This window comes from Eretmochelys imbricata, chromosome 1 (genome assembly GCF_965152235.1).
Source record: "Eretmochelys imbricata isolate rEreImb1 chromosome 1, rEreImb1.hap1, whole genome shotgun sequence".
Classification (NCBI taxonomy): Eukaryota; Metazoa; Chordata; order Testudines; family Cheloniidae; genus Eretmochelys; species Eretmochelys imbricata.
Genome location: NC_135572.1, coordinates 240,820,663 through 240,838,480, shown reverse-complemented (window position 1 = coordinate 240,838,480; position 17,818 = coordinate 240,820,663). Strand labels below are relative to the sequence as shown.

At 36.1% G+C, this 17,818-nt stretch overlaps 1 protein-coding gene across 13 annotated transcripts in view; it reads left to right on the top strand.

Annotated features, from left to right (window-relative positions):
- Positions 1-17,818, top strand: part of C2CD5 (C2 calcium dependent domain containing 5) — a 132,206-nt gene that overhangs the window by 14,927 nt on the left and 99,461 nt on the right. For 7 of the 13 annotated variants that reach the window (XM_077826425.1, XM_077826416.1, XM_077826393.1 and 4 more), the window contains 6 exons: positions 1,643-1,738; positions 3,057-3,212; positions 7,831-8,026; positions 10,755-10,906; positions 15,178-15,372; positions 17,729-17,814. In XM_077826425.1, coding sequence (XP_077682551.1) covers positions 1,643-1,738; positions 3,057-3,212; positions 7,831-8,026; positions 10,755-10,906; positions 15,178-15,372; positions 17,729-17,814 — 881 coding nt within the window. Of the gene's footprint in view, positions 1-1,642; positions 1,739-3,056; positions 3,213-7,830; positions 8,027-9,591; positions 9,717-10,754; positions 10,907-15,177; positions 15,373-17,728; positions 17,815-17,818 lie in introns of all 13 variants that reach the window. The other 6 variants (XM_077826434.1, XM_077826450.1, XM_077826441.1 and 3 more) reach the window with 2 other exon arrangements.

Genomic DNA, 17,818 nt, shown 5'->3' with positions numbered 1-17,818 from the left:
AATTTTGGTGTAGACCGTTTATAAGCTGACCCCCGCTCTTTGATACGTCATTTTTTACCAAAAATATTTGGTTTATGAGCGAGTATATATGGTACATTGTAGGATACTTTTCTTTTTTTTATTGCAATAACAATTATACCTTACAGTTGAGAGATCTCAAATTATGTCACAGGAATTTATTATTGGAGGATAGCATCTGACAGAATGTCCTTCATGAAATTTCAGAAAAGTGAAAAAATTGACAGACAATGCTTTAAATGGTCACCACTAAGGTAGTTAAATCTTTTAAATAAACAAAAAACTCAAAACCAGTACCTTTGCAATTACCATGCTGTTGCTGAAAACATGTATTTTTAAGAAGGCTATCTGTTGTGTGTTCCTTCTGGTATGTTTGGACAAGCTTTATTTGGGATGAAGGGAGAGGAAGTGACAAATTTTCAACAGAAAGTACAGGATGAAATTCCCTTTTCCCTAGAAAAAGTGTCTTTTTAGTCCTACATGTATCTGTTCAAAATATTTTAGAATTGGGGTGAAATTGAAGTTAATAGGAATTTTGCCATTGATTTCAGGATTCCACTCTAGGAACAGAATGTAAGCATAGACGGTAGAGTTTTTTTTTTACTACATTAAAAAGTTTTACATGATTGTCAATTTACAGCTAATTATTGTTCTCCTCCAAACATTTGTTACATGAAAAGAACTAGTTTTGGAGATTACTGATGTAAAAGTCTAATATGCAGTATATCACTGACTTTACGTTGGAAAATAAACCAAAGGCTGAGTTAGATTATAACAGTGAAAATTTAATGGAGTTCAAATTGATCTCTGGATTTGTGGTCATTGTGAATATGTGAAGAAAAATATATGAAGATGCTATTGTACTGAATTGGGCATTCTGTCTGTACCAGTGTAGACATAGTGACTTCTGAGAGAATTGGGTCAGGACGCCCGATATCAAGAAGGTCCCATTCCGTCATTTACATCTAGTGTTTTTATTCACTTTTTTTGTACTGTGATGTCTTCAGCACATGAACAGCTATAGTGATGTGAAGTGGTATTGCACAAAATTATTTTGTTAGTCAAGAAAAAGTAATAAGAATGAGGAACAGCTGAAGATGGTGGAGTAGGCACTGTAGGTACGAAGAGAAAAGAAATCAAAGCTGATGGTTGTACACTGAAGAAATGTAGCTTTATTAAAAAATTTAAATTATGGCTAAAAAATTAAGCTTTGTTTGAAAAACGAATTGCCAAAATAATACCTCTTGGTTATGAAGTTCTTCTCTTGTTCAAGTGTTGCAAAAACATTAACTAATTTTCAGTACACCATGGTGAGTTGGTATTATAAATCTGAAATGAATACTGGATACCTTAACGAGAATGGACTGCGGAGAGTAATTCTGTTATGGTCTTGAGACCTTTTTTGAGAGAAATTCTAATATGGGGTCTGAAAATATTGTAACAGAAATATTTAGCTTCAAGTTCTTTGAAGAAAAAATATATTGATATTATTCGTTATGGAGTATACCTAGCTTTAACACTAATAATTAAAATGTAAAAAAAGTTAAATAGTTGAGAAGATTTAATTCTTTCTGTATCTTCTTTCTGATATAAATTTCACCGACCACACCTTTTTTATGGACAGGTATCCGTGGGGAGATCAATGTGGTAGTGAAAGTAGACCTCTTCAATGATTTAAACCGTTTTAGGCAGTCATCCTGCGGAGTCAAGTTTTTTTGCAGTGAGTAAATAAATAAATCAGTATATTGTTCTCTTGTGTGGCAATGGTTTTTTTAGTTATTTTTTAATTTATGAATATAAAATATTGGACAGCTGAGAAATTAAAGATTCCCAAATTAAAATAAGTGTCTCTTCTAGATAATAGTATGGATTAATCGTTGTTAATTGAGTCTTGTGCTCTGTTATTTGTATCTTCTTTGGAGGTAACATTTCTTGAGGAGAGGAAATGCAAAGTGCATTGTTTTCCTTCCATCACTCAGAAAAAGATGTTGTTTTTCTTCAATAAAGTGTTTATTCACAGTAGTGACAAGAATCATGCTGTATTTGCAGTGAAGCAGTGAAAAGATGTAGTTTTCATCATCCTCTTATCTTCATAATTGTTAAAATGTTTCTTTTCTGATAGAATGAACTATAGCAGATTTTGACTAGCCCAGTTCCAGGTCATTTATGTATGAACAAACTGATTTATGGCTTGATCCAAATCCTGCTGAAATCAAGAGAGCGTGGAAGACTCATTATCTGCAATGATCTTTGGATCAGAGCCCTTATTTGATTTATTGTATAAAGCCCCAGTTCAGCAAAGCTTAAGCCAATGTGAGCTGAGCACAGGCCTCAAGCGTTTTACTGATTTGGGGCCTAATAGTCCTGTGAAATCCCAAGACGCATTTTAAGGCCCAGATAGTCCTTGGTACAAATCTATGTGGTATACTAGAACTAATGAAAAATAGAGTTTTGAGCAGCTACAGGTGTGTGTCATTCTTTTCAAGGCTGCTTTTCTCTTCTTCTAGTTTCTGTTCCCTTTCTCCATTCCTCAACTCTCCTTCAAGGCCCAGTCCAGATCACACTAAAGCCAGTAGCAAAACAAAAGGTCCAATTTGAATTCTGAATTGCATTATTGTTTGGTTATATAAGAACATCTGCAGCAGACCATTTCTTTTTTTAAGCAACTGCTTTAAAGTATCTCAAATTCATTTATTCATCTGATATTTTTTTCTGGTTACTTTACATTCGCAGCAAAGCCTGTTCGTGAATATGTGCATGTAATGTTACTTTGTGTGCATATTTTATGTAAAATCTGTACTAGTGAAAGAGCTTTATGAATGTATATGTTGAAACAAGGGTACAACTTCAGGCAGTAATTCCAGCAGGCACCAGTAAGATTCTTAGTAAAACTGTTTAGTATGCCCTAAAATCTGTTGTGAAGAGAATCACTCAGATGTCTATCTAGGCATATTTTTTTTTTTAAGAACTTTTAAAATACTCTTTAAATACTTCATTTCTAGACTTGTATATTACATATTTATGTATCTTTTCAACAGCCACATCTATTCCAAAGTGTTATAGAGCTGTAGTAATTCATGGATTTGTGGAAGAGCTGGTCGTTAATGAAGACCCTGAATACCAATGGATAGACCGAATCCGTACACCAAGGGCATCAAATGAGGCTAGACAAAGACTTATTTCACTAATGTCAGGTATTAATAAATAAGTTCAACCGTAATATTGATTTGCTGCTATTTTTTAAAGTCTATAGTTATTAATTATTAAGGGAGAGGATGTGTATATTTAATTTTTATTTTAGTTGTAATGTATTGACTTCTATCAGGGACAGTCACCGATGGCCATGCCCACTCTCAGTTCTGCATTGGTGGGAGCCATGTGCCAGACTATTGCTCAGTTTGTTGGTCATTCTCAGTGAGGAAAAGGAAGTCCCAGGAACACCTGTTCAAAGCTATACCTCCTTGAACAATCCATGAGGGGAACTGAAGACCCAAAGAGAGAGGATCCTATTCCTAGAAGATCTGACTCTGCTGAGCCTGTGTCAGCCTGTGCCCTATCAACTGGCACGCACCTCCCAAGGTCGTTATTGACAGAAGATCCTTGACACTATCAGACAAAGACCCAGCATCGAAGACCATCTTGGTATTGGCTACCACCATGGCACCAAAGTTTGGTACCTTCTTCTCCTGGCAAGGGGGGTTTGACCATTGTGGAAAAATCATGGCTTACGATTCCTTTCTTCCCATAAGGAGAACAAAGTACTAAGCCCGCTCACCAAACAGGGGAAAGTGATGCCTGCTAGTTTTCTGGTTTGGTACCGAAGCAGCATATATAGGCCAAATTCAACACCCATGCCTGAAAATGCCAATAACCAGCAAATGTTGGTAACAACATTGACATTGGTACTATCAATGGAATCCCTAGCGTACTTCCTGATTCTAGGTTGGAGAAGTTAACCACATCCCTGGCACCGCTGTCAGCACCAACGTCTCCACGCTTGGCACTGGTGCATATTTCTGACCTCAGTACTGAGGTCACCTCAAAGGTTGGCACTGCCTCTCAATGATGTCCATTCTTCATCTCTGTTACTGGGACATGCCCTTTCTCCTCCATCTGGTAAGGAGCTTTTTCCCCTCACATCACACAGGATATCTCTGCTGATCAGAGTCATTTTAAAGTTCCAGCGCATCCATCTCCAACATGGCAATAGCCGGGTCAATCCAACGTCAGCCAATTTTACCAATATACCACTTTGGGACCATTGGGACCATTGGAGACCTCCTTTTGGGAAATCCAGGAGATGTCCTCATTCCTGTCATTCAAGTCCCTTTGGCATCTACTTCCAGGTTATGGATGTGAGTGACAGGCAAAGTGATGGTGGTTGAAAAAGTAGATGCGGGGAGGGTTTGGGGCAGAAGATGAAGAGCTTTGTTTCAGTTATGTTGAGCTTGAGCTGCTGATTAGACATCTATGAGGAGATATCAGAGAGACAGACTGAGATTTTTAGTTTGGATAGAAGACAAGAAAAATAAAGATTTTAGACTTTATACGGGCTGTAATTGCTGCCAACTCATGGAAGGCATATTTTCCCAAGGATAGATTTCTCTCTCCTTTAGATGATGATGATCACCATAATCAAATCAAATCCAACTACAGTAAGAAATTGCCTCAGACTTCTGGGTCACACATCAACTTGCTTGTACATGATCCCACTAGTCAGACTTAACCGACATTCCTTACAAGGCTGGCTGAAGTCAGTATCTCACCCTGCAAGACGTCAAATGAGCATGCGAGTTGTGGTCCCAGCTCTCATCTTATCAGCACTGAACAAGTGGGTAGACCCTAAGAATGTCCTTCACCACCTCGCTTCTACAAAAAAAATAACAGATGGATGAGATGGCAGTTGGGGCACCTATTGAAGACCTAACCACCAAAAATCTTGGATTATATTCTGCATTTAATAAACTCTGGACTCTCATTCAGTACCATCAAAGTTCACCTTGCAAAAGTCTTGGCATACCACCCTCTTGTACAGTCATGCTCAGCATTTTTCCCCCAACACCACGGTTTTGAACTTCTGACTGGGTTTCTGCACACCTACCCACCAGTGAGAGAGCCTTCTCCAACCTGGGATATCACAGACAACAACATCTCTAAGAACCACGGTTATTATTAGGTAAATAGCTGTTTTAAATTACTGTCACCCTTGTCTTGCCTCCTCATTTTTCTGTTTGCCACTTATTATGTCATGTTAAATTTAGATTTTACTCTCTTCAGGACAGGGGTGATGTCTTCACTTGTTTTGTGAGGGGCACAGCACATTTTGAGCTATCAGAAAAATAATATTGCGATAAGACTAATATATGTCTGCGCAGTGTTTTTTGTAGATGTGATTGATACATATAAAGAGGCAGTGTGTGCAGCATTAGAATAGAAAAGGCACTTAGTGGGGATCTCTAGTCAGTGTTGGTCAAATTGTAATTGCATATGTGTCCTATTTGCTTTTTTAAAATTTAAACTATGTTGTGAGTGAATATGTGAATAAATCAGTCTTTCACCTGTTAGGATATGGCTCATGTCCAGTTTCTGATTAGAGCTGGTTTGATGATTTCAATTCATTTCCTCTGGGATGACCATTTACGTCATAAAACAACTATTAACATTGTTGGAATTTCAAAGGTCATTTTGGATTGCCCAACCAAGTGAAAGTCCTTCTCAAAACTTCAAATGTCGCTAATGAGGTGTGAAAGCATAGGACGAAACTGTTTGCTTAGTGGTGGTCTTTGCCATGGCTGTGGTGTAAAACAGCCCATAATAGTAGCATTCTGTAATGCATAATGTTCCGTAGTGCCATCAGTATCAGATGTTATTAACTGTATAGCAGGTAGCTTGTTGTTTTATAAAAGACACTTTTTTTGTACATTTTCTGAAGCATTAAATGTGTGATGAACTTAAAATTCTGATGTAATCTCAAATTTAACAGACTTTTATTGTACTCTTAACCATATTGAGAGAGAAATTTAAATAAAACAATGATATACTAGCCACTAAATACTAATACCTAGATTACATTTTTTCCTTTAAATTTTTTCTTTCATTTTTTGTTTGGCAGTTAGTCTTGGAGATTGAAGTAGTCAGTATATCCACAGAACAACTACAGTATAGGAATTGCCTTCTTCTTCATGACTTAACCGTGACCCTAGTGGGACAAGTTTCAGAGTAGCAGCCGTGTTAGTCTGTATGCGTAAAAAGAAAAGGAGTACTTGTGGCACCTTAGAGACTAACAAATTTATTAGAGCATAAGCTTTTGTGAGCTACAGCTCACTTCATTGGATGCATACATATCTCCCCACTATATTTTCCACTGTATGCATCCGATGAAGTGAGCTGTAGTCACGAAAGCTTATGCTCTAATAAATTTGTTAGTCTCTAAGGTGCCACAAGTACTCCTTTTCTTTTTTCTAGTGGGACAAATCACTTTAGAAGATTCACTCTCCATACCCATTTGATCCTGGCATCTCTGCTATGTAGGTAGCAATAAAGGGTAGCAATTGTAGTAGTGTGTTTTGTGAGGCTGATTCCTGCATATGAAGAACTGGATTGAGACTATTAATAAATATAAATATGTAAATTACCTTAGGGATGCAATTTTATTTATGTAAAAAGTCAATTGATGATAAATGTTCCCTGCATTTTTTTCGTAGTGGTAAATGCACTTACAACCAATTTGATCAGATACCATGTCTGCGGTAGTAGAAATTAGAACATGTGCGCCTATAGTTATAGAGAAAAGTGCAGGAAAAATACTGACACTGCATAATTCAATTTATTTACAACCTTAGTGAAGGAAGCAAAAATGTACAATTTTCTTCCATTGTTCTATATTATTTGCTAATTATGTCAGTTTTTAGCATAGTGTGGTCATCTGAGAAATGCTATTGTAATGCAATCTTACAAAATGGTCAAATTCAGGTTCCTACAGCAAACTCAACTCCGTTTCTTGACTTGTGTACAGTAAAGATTTTTCATTTTAATACCAAAGGAACAGTAGAAAAATAGTCAGAATATGTTTTGCATAATGTGGCGTCCATGTATATGATATAAGTACATTAAGGTAGAAATTGAAAAGGAATAAAAACCATGACATTAGGTTGATATATGCTTTTATATGTTTTGGAAGTTTGCAAAAGAAAAAAGGAAATTAAAGATGTCTATCCATGCATTTATTTGTCTGAATTTCAAGGAAGTTTGAGGCCTCAGTGTATTTCATAGCTATATCTGGATTATTTGCAGTATTACAGAGCAGCTAGTAACTCCAGTACACCCAACTCTTGTGATGCCTTGCTCATATCCCTTCCCACAAAAGAGAAATGAAGGTCCTAATGAACACTTAAAAAACCAGCCAAACAAAAAAAACCCTCCTCAGGCCTCTTCTTTTTTTCTTTTTGGTAGTAGTAGTGCAGCTAGAGTTGACTGGGGGGAAAAAAATAAAAAAGAAATGTCAAATAATTTTACAGTCTTTGTTTTCAGTTTCTACTCTTGCCCATTTTCTAGAAGGCTCTAAATGTAAATGGTCCAGATGTACTACTAATAAGATCACAGAACTAAGAGTCTTCAATTTGCAGGAGAACGTTGTGGCTATGTTTAGGTATAATCATGTGGGATGTTCTCTATTAGCCAGTTTACCTATCCTGAAATTATTACAAAAATGAAGAAGGTCAGATCCACAGAAGAGAATAAGAAACATCCTCTTTAACATATTTGCCCTATATCTAAGTGAGATGTCAGTTAACTTGTGTTTATTTTTTGTAGGTGAACTTCAAAGGAAGATTGGCTTGAAGGTACTTGAAATGAGAGGGAATGCAGTTGTTGGTTACTTGCAGTGTTTTGATTTGGAGGGAGAATCTGGACTAGTAGTACGAGCCATAGGAACAGTCTGTACCTTGGATAAAATAAGTAACACAGCATTCTTACCTGCATGTAATTCCCCATCTAAAGAAATGAAGGAGTAAGTATGAGTTAATAGATTGTAATGGAGTGAATTTCATTTCTTTTCATATTCATTCAGTTTTACATATCCAGTGTGTTTTCCCAGCATTTACTTCTCCTTTACTGTTTTTTCTTGTCTGTAACTTGGTTTATGTTGTGCAATTTTGAGAAGATAGACATTAGATGATGCAGCAGTAAATCTTGGCAAGAGAGATGTTTTTCTATTAATTCCATAACTCTTGCATTTGTGCAGTCATAGCATTGCACATTCCTGTGTTGTGATCCGCCAACCTCTAGCTGGTAAATAGTTTGCACGTGCAAATAACCTATTTTTTGTTCATGGGGATCTTTCACAATACTATGCATTTCTTAAGGGATTTCTATTTTTAGCACTTTGAGTGTCTTTGTTGTGCATTCATGTAAGAAAAGAGAAGTATATTTGAGTTCAGATAGTTGAGTGGCTCAGGAGATAAAAGGACATCCTTGAAGTCTTTTAATCATTTTAGTCTTTTGTTTTTCTTTGTAAGCAAAGCAAATTAGGCTATATTGTACATATATTGTACACTGACTGAAAAAGGTTTCATGATGAGGAGTGTGGCCTAATTCCAGTTGTTCACTTTGGCTAAATCAACACAACACAGTTTGAATTCAAATTTTTAATAGGAACAAATGAAATAAAATTAGGAAAATTCCAGTGTCATATTATTCTGAGGGTGGAAGCATTTACAGTCCTCAGTTTCCACTGTGATTACATCAATTTATTTGTTATGTCATCTTGTGTATATTTTACACAATTACTAGACGAAAAATAGAGTACAAAAAACTATACTTCTGTGTAACATGTCCAGATATATATTGTTTGAATTAGGTCATTTTCTTTTAATGATACAATAACTAAGATTATTGTAGTCTTATAATTATCATAATGCAATCAGAGCACTTTGTATAAGGCAGCAGCAATACCACTGTACAACTTCCCCAGCAGTGGAGTCCAGTTATTGGTCTTATTTAGAATTATTAATTTAATTTGTATTGACTTGTGAAACATGCAACCATTACCACAGAGCTTCTGGGCATATTAACAACATAAAAACCACAAGCAATTAAAAAACTACACATTGGCTGCAGTAGCTAGCAATTTAAACATCACCCATATATTTGTAGCATTCAATCTTGAACAAATGACAAAAAACATTATCTTAATCCGTGTATATGCAAGGTTGTTTAGCAACTTGCATGCTGGATTTTGATAAGGTTGTTTTAATCAATCTATGTGGTCCTGCCCAGAAGTGTGAGTGGGTTTCAAGACCAGCAGGTTCTACTCACGTCTTATTATCTTTATTAACCTTAGCCTTTAATGCCAAAGATTCAATAATATATTAACAAGTTAATACTTCGCTGTTCCCCTGCTCTTTTTGATTTTGTCTTGACTCTTGCATGCTAGGAATTATAACTCTTAGAGTCTGCTTAAAGAATAAGAGATCTCCGCTAACTAGCACTCCCTGAAATCATTTTTAACATAACTTTGCAATCTGTTGTATGTATTGTTTTCTTTTCTTCCACTTTGGCTGCAAATTCTCTCAGGTCTCCGCTGGTTCATCCGCCAAGCCATGGATGCCGCTCGACTCACAACAGCCCAATTCACACTGCTTCTGGCTCACGACTTACCCAGAACTTCTCTCTGTCTGTTCCCACTCTCATCTACACTGGTACGAGACTACTCAGACTCAGGAGCTGGGGAGAGGCAGGCCACAGGCACAGTGGTCGCAAAGTGCAGGCAGGCAGGCAGTGTAGGCAGGTACCACCCATCTTTTCTCCCTCTTTTTCTCACTGGGAGTCCTTCTGCTGTCAGTGGAGAATTACTGCTGTGTTCAGCTGCTGAAACAAACTCAATAGTTACTTGGAAGAGTGTGTGTTCCCTCAAAGTCTCTTCCACAGAGCTATGCTTTTCATTTCCTTTAACGACTTGAGATTACCTTTAAAAAAAAAAAAACAACCCCCCAAAAATCCTACATCTGAGTTTAGTAACATCCACCAGGTACAGTTTACAAGTCTTTCTTACTAGTCATAATAGGAAAACATGATTGGGCTTCAAATTTCTTTCAAGTGTAATTCAAATGTTACCTCAATTTTTAAAGCGTTAGGAAGGGTTTGTGTCGCTTTGTGGAAAAGACAGTCCTGGAGAACAGGTAAGGCAATCTGCACATAACTGACATGTTTGTCAATACAGTTGTATTCCTTAAGGTTTTTCTCTTTGCTTTGTTTTTAGCTGTGGGCACACTGCTGATGCTATAGGATAAGGAAACATTTTTTTCTTAAAATATGTGTGTGCATACATAAATATACGTGTGTGTGTGTGTATATATACACACACACAAATATAGTTTGAGATCATTTTTTTTTAATAATCTAACTCAGCAAGCATTGTGTAGTTGAACAATTTTGTTTAAAGCCATGTATTTTGAGTTTTGTTTTCTTTTGCATATATACTTTTTTTTTTTTTTCTTGGTCTGACATTTCATGCCTTTTATTTGGCTTAATTGTTCCAGTGCCGATAATCAGCATCTATCTGTAGAATGCTGAGTGAGTAAACATCATTTCTTTGCCTTTGGCCTCATCCCCAGCAACACACTTAAGGAATAACTGCTGGCCCTTCCCCAACCCCATCCTGGTGTTCGGATCATGCTGCTGTCAGCCAGGTCCTTTGGCACAGGATTACTGAATATGTTTCCACCTTCTTCTGGCAGGATTCCTTTCAATGAAGATCCCAATCCCAATACTCATTCATCAGGACCCTCCACCCCTCTGAAAAACCAAACCTATTCCTTTTCACCTTCAAAGTCCTACAGTCGACAGTCCTCTTCTTCTGACACAGATTTGAGTTTGACACCCAAAACTGGTAAGGCGCTTCCACCCACTCTTATTTTTTTTGTTAATTTGTATTTGTTTTATCTTTTCATTCAAACCCTCTTTCCTTTTTGGCATGTAAGTTATCAAAATGATGTGGAAATTGGATATTTCAAATAATGCAATTAAAGAATGAAAGCATTTTGTAGTGCGCTGATTTACTGTACTTTGTTTTCCAAAGCGTTATAACCATACCATATAGGCAGTTTAAGAGTAGCTTTTATAGTATAGCCATTTAGAAGCATCTCAAAATGTTATAAAGAGAGTCCTAAGGAATTGTCTTTTTCTTTTAATTTCCTCCACTTCAGATGATAAATTATGGGGGTACATTTTCACCATAATATGATGGGGGAAATGAGTGATCAAGTCTTACTAATATGTGATTTTTCTAAGCCTAGTCTTCTCTGCTGAAAATGCATCCATATTTTTGTGTAGATTCCACTTGTCTGTTTGCAAATTGATTCTAGAAATGCAATTGCTGGTGTCTACTGAACTTCTTCAGGGTTATGGAAGTGGCTGTGGTAAATCAAGTATACGCTGTCGTGTAATTTTTTAAAAGTAGTTTTAAAGGCTATTGAACACATTTTTAAAAGCTTAAATATTTTTCTCAACTGGCTTTTCACAATTTAATTGAATGCTGATTCCTCCCTCCACCCCCTCAATTTCTTATGGAGCACAAGAAACGTGGCTCTGCCTTGTTTACTTCCCTCTCTGTATCAGTCGTTATTTCAGTACAGTCCTGGGAGTTTTGAACTCTTCTCCTTTAATTGTTTTGCTCTGCTACAACAGAACAAAAATACTATCGGCCCATGTATAAAAGCGTGGCTGCTGTTTTAAATGTTGGTTCTAAATATGATGTTTAAAAGTAGTATTTGAATCTGAGAACGTTCCCATCTCCCTAATCATGACAGTTTTAAGGTATGTTACATTTTTTGACTCAGTTATTGTACTTGACCGGTGTCTCAGGAGTACTTCAGATTCAAAATTTACACATGGAAATAGGTTGTAGATTCTCAAGAGTAAATTTTGCAAACTCAATCCAAAAGCCTAAAATAAACTATCAAATTGTAATTCTCCCTCTTCTTTTTTTTTTTTTTTTGGGGGGGGGGGTTACCTTTTTGGCCTTTTCTTTATCTTTTGTGTAAAAATAGTGATTATGTCTTATGGACAACCTATGCTGAGCATTTATGTTTTTAAAGAAACTGAGAACAAGTGTTTTTAAAAAACAAACAGGCCAATATTTATTTTTAAGAGACACCACCCCACAAATTCATACATTTGTATTATTAAATTCCTGATGATTATTGGAAAACATACGTGTTATCTGATTAAGTTCCAGGGTAGGTGGCCATCTTAGGGCTGGTCTACACTGCGAGGGGGATCGATCTAAGATACGCAACTTCAGCTATGAGAATGGCGTAGCTGAAGTCGACATATCTTAGACCGACTTAGAATCACTTCGCATCCTCGCAGCGCGGGATCAACGGCCGCCGCTCCCCCGTCAACTCCGCTCCTGCCTCTCGCTCTGGTGGAGTTCCGGAGTCGATAGCAGAGCGATTGGGGATCGATTTATCGCGTCTAGTGTAGACGCGATAAATTGGTCCCCGATAGATCGATCATGACCCACCGATCCTGCGGGTAGTGTAGTCATGGCCTTAGTAGACATGCCCAAGACACAGGAGGGTGATAGTAGTCTGCAGTGAAATTGAGACATTTCTGCAGTAGCTACATTAGATTCTGATCCTGCAACATGATCTGGATGGATGGACTGTTTGCACCTACACAGAGCCCCATTGAAAACAGTGGGCTCTATGTGGACATAAGAGTGCATCTGTGTGGATCAGATTGCGAGATAGGGGCCTTTGTGGTGAGGAATTTTCTAGTACGTTAAGGAAGCTCTGCCATCTTCATCAGCTTCAGTTTTTTGTTTTTAAATTTAAGCTAATAACAGTCGTAAGAATGGCCATACTGGGTCAGACCAAAGGTCCATCTAGCCCAGTATCCTGTCTTCCAACAGTGGCCAATGCCAGGTGCCCCAGAGGGAATGAACAGAATAGGTAATCGTCAAGTGATGCATCCCATGTCGCCCATTCCCAGCTTCTGGCAAACAGAGGCTAGGGACACCATCCCTGCCCATCCTGGCTAATAACCGTTGATTGACCTATCCTCCATGAACTTATCTAGTTCTTTTTTGAAGAACTGTTGGCCTTCATAACATCCTCTGGCAAAGAGTTCCACAGACTGACTGTGCGTTGCGTGAAAAAATACTTCTTTTTGTTTGTTTTAAACCTGCTGCTTATTAATTTAATTTGGTGACCCCAGTCATTCTTTTATTTGCAGTATCATGTAGCTGCTATCTTTTGGCAATATGTTCAACTCTCTGTTGCCAAAATGTGTCTCAATGAGAAGGCTTGCTTGTTATGTCTAAAAATTATACGCACACATAGAATTTTGAAAAAGTAATCACTTAACAACATAATATATAATATGTTTAAGAGTCATGTTTCACCTTGACTTGTGACTCTTCAACTGTAGTTGTTCTGGGAGGAAAGCATAATAGTCACTTTATAGTTAGATCTTTAAATATCCTTAATTTTGATAAGAATTCGTCTTCAACAGAGAGGGAATACTATTGAATGATATAAATTATGTTAAATATTTTCTTCGTGCAGGTGGCAGTTCTAAACAGACTTTACCAAACATGTTTGTGGTATTTTAAAATAAAAAAGATAGCATTGTTTTCACGGATGGCACTAGCATTTTCTCAAGGTTCTATAATCTAAATTAACAACTCAATACAACCCATACTTAGGACACAAACTGTTACAGGATTCTTGGCTCAACCACCTCTGATTAAAGCTTTGTCCCTATAAAGGATACTATTTTTTTTTTTTAAACAAATTGAGACTTAGACTAACTTGGTTTAGTTTTTCTTTTACTGCCTTATAAAATAAGTTTGATCCCTCTTTAGTGAAGTAAGTGTAGTATGGCTGTGATGATATGGCTCTAGTTTTATTTAATGAAAACTGTTCTTACAGATTATTTTAGTAAAGTTATGTTTGGACTTGTCTCGATTTTTTTTGGGTGTTTTGCTTAGTAGAGGGTATCATAGTGTCAAAGCTCTTTATTCTAGTATATGACGATCTGATTCATGGTTTGGCAAATATAAAAAGATCTGAAATTCAAGGTGTAAACTACTCAAGCCATCTGAAGAAGGGAAAATTGGGATTTTTTTTTTTAAGCTGTCTGAGGAAGGAAGAGGAATAGAGTATGACTGAGGAAGCAATGTCAATATGTTGACTTCAAATTAAGACTTTGTTTAACTTTCATAAGAAACATATATACCACAATTTTAGGTATTTATACCATGATATAAAGAGAGAGAGAAACTTGGATTTGCTTATTAGTCTTCTGGGTTGGAACTGTTGGAAGAAAGATTATTACCACCATTTCTTTTATAAAGTAGAATGTGATGATACAGAGTAGAATGGGCTGTGTCAAATTCTCTGTAGTAAAAGGTGAGAGGAGGAGTTTCAAAATGCACTGAGAAAGTTAATTCTGATTTGGAATTGGAGACTTCCTGCTGTGAGTAGTGCTACTTTTCATGTAATTGTAAACTAAGAGAAGTATCTGGCTAAAGTAGTTACATATTACATATGTAACATGTATTATATATTTTAATAAGTTTGGGGTAGGAGAGAAAGAAGAATTAATATACATGTGGAGGAAATTGAGAAGATGGGCACTCCTCTTTTATGTGGGAAATAAATATGTATATACACACACACACCATTATAAGATTTAAGACTTTAAAAATTAAATGTTTAGGTTTCTGGATAATGGTCAACTTAAATTCACTTTTGGAGAAGAGAACTTGTTACAATATCAGTTTTCCTTAGGCATGTTGGAAGGCTGTTTTGAATAGATTTTATTAAGAAGTATTCACTTTAAATCTTTGTGTAAAATTTAATTGAAATTTGAAATAAATATTCAATTACTTTGGCTCTTTAATAAAACTAAATACATTTTAAAACAAAGTTAATACTCAGATTTTTGATAACGTGCTTCTACTCCACACTGTTGCTATATTGTCATTTTATTTCTTTGTATGCTGGTAATAGCTTTTTCATATGTTAGCAGTATATATCTGTTCATTTGAAAAAAATTGTCTGTTTTGTTTTTGCTTCATTTTGCTTTCCTCCTCCTATTTCTTTAGTCATCTTCTGAATCTACATCTTTTCTCTCTACTACTTTCCTCCACAGCACCTTCCCCACAGGGGCCTAGGATTTTCCTGTTTCCTAGCTCCCCTACTCTGTCTTGTGGTTCCCCACATCTTAACAAGTCCTGTCTCCTCCTCCCGGGGTCTAGCCTTAACCCTCTTCACTCTAGCCATGTCAGCCCATTTGTTCTGAGGAAAAGTGTTTCTTTCACTGAAGAGCTGCTTCTGGCTGCTTCTGGTAGGATCAATCTATAATCATCTTTTTTAAATTGCCTTTTAAGAAATAAATGGAATGTTGTTGTTAATCAGTTAGGGGGCATTTAATGCCTAGCCTTCTATAACTTTTTGCTAAAATAGTCTCTGAAAACTGCTGGCTACATGACTATTACAGGATAATTTTTTCCCCCTGGAGGCTTGCAATAATTTGTAGAGCCTCTTCCTTAAATTTATCAATATTTAAAACAAATAGCCTACTTTTATATTGAAGATATATATATATTTATTTTATATATACTTTTATATTCTTTCCTTTTCCAAAAAAGTCTCCACTAAATATTGGTAATTGGACTTGCTACCATTAGACAACTACTGAATACTGATATTCTTTTCATTCTCTTCATTATAATAATGTTCCTGTATTTTAGATGGAACAAGCACTCCATCTTCCTTACCAACTCATTCATATTCTTCTGTTAAATCTGACCATCATGTGGCTAGCAACCATATTAGTTTATTGTACTGTTTAAATTGTTTTGTTTCATTCTGACTGTACACAAACTTTGTATTTGTACTTTCTCCTTTTTATGTTTCGTTGACAGAGATCACTAGATTGTCCTGTTAAATTAAATACTAGAAATCACTGTTTCTTTTCTACAGATAGTGTTTTGATTATTTTGTGTGTTTTTTTTTTTTTTTTTAAGAATGTGTTTCATCTCAGTAAATATTCTTCATTTCATGTCAGTCTGTTTTTAGTATTGTATAGTCCCTTGAAAAGGCTATTTAGGTCTACTGCAAAATAACATAAAATAACTTAATTTTGTTAATGGGACTATACAGATGCTAATCTTTGTTTCCTTATCCAAGAACAGCTAAAAATATTTCATTTCCTGTATATAAATAACATTTTAGACATTATGATAGCATTTGTCAATTTTGAAATGAGTGAGTACACGAAGTGCCAACAGCAACAGTCCCTGAGTTTGTTTAAAACAAAAAGCCCTCACACATTTACATGGAAAAATATCTTTCCTTCTTTATTGTTACTGGATTTTTTAGCAGAAGAAAAGGGACAGGGAAAGTAGCAATGTATTGTCTGTTTTAAAATAGCAGTTAAGGTAACTTTAAAAATATTCCCTTTAATCATAACTTCATTCATCTTGTTCTTGATGCTTTTTTTTAGTTTCATCCTTCATTTTTCTTAGTGTTTTCACTGATATCTTTGAGAGTATTGAAGGGTATAACTGCTGTTACACTGAAACCAAATAACTATCGATTTAGCTCTGAGGCATGTAGGCAGATCTGACTATAAGAAATATCAGTGAAGTATGTTCTTAGGTATGAAATGCCACTAGATAAATCTGATTCACCAAAATTGTGATCATTTTAGGAAAAACACAGCCTTGGTATATGTTTTCTTCCTGGATTTAGTAACTGTGAAGCAACAAATGTCTTTTAGCAAGCAAATCACAGATAAATTTGGCAGTTTAGAATGCTCAGCAGTAGTCCATGGCTGATCTGAATGATTCAGATGAGTGAATGTACTCTACATAAATGTTAAATTAGACTGTCCTTCAATTCTAAGTTACAGTATTTTTTTCAGAGTTAAAAGTTAAATTAAAAGATGCACATTTGTTATATGCTTGCCCTTACAGTTTTCTCTTTGGGCCAGATCTTATAGTGACTTCAGTAGGAGTGGTGTACATGTGGAAACTGGAGCTTTGAGCCCCAACTCATGAGGAAAAATGATTGAGATACTCTGACACTGTATGAACCTTAGGACATGGAATCTTTTTTAACTGCTACTGTAAATAATTCCTGGACACAGTCCATAATTGGCTTTATAGCAGACATCTTGGAAAATTGCACTAGTAGGATTACTTCTAGTTTAGCACTTTTGAATTAGGACTGATCCTGCAGTACTCACTGATGTAAATTGAAACTTTGACTGTAACCGGAGTGCTTGTGAAAATAAGGATTACGGATCTGATACTGTGCCTATTGAAATTGATAGCAAAAATACCCTTACATCCATGGGGAAAAGATCAAGCCATACTGTAGAACTAAAAGCTGCAAGTTCAATACTCTAGGGCCTTATTCTCATTTACCCTAAGGACCTGTACACCACTCTGATTGTATAAAGGGACTTAAAGTGCAATTTATGTTCACCCTAATGCCCCTTTACATTGGCACTAAAGGGAAATATAGTATAAATGTGGTAAGATCCTTAGTCTTCAATGTACCTGACTGGTAAAAAAATAAACTTTCAGAAACTTCAAACTATACTTTGAAATATAGTTTTTAAAAAAATGTGTGACTAATAAATACAGTCTGTAACTTCTTTCTCTGGATGTTATTTATGTGCTGATATTCTTTAGGAATGGGCAGTGGGAGTGCTGGAAAAGAAGGGGGACCATTTAAAGCTCTATTAAGACAGCAGACACAGACAGCTCTGGAGCAAAGGGTAA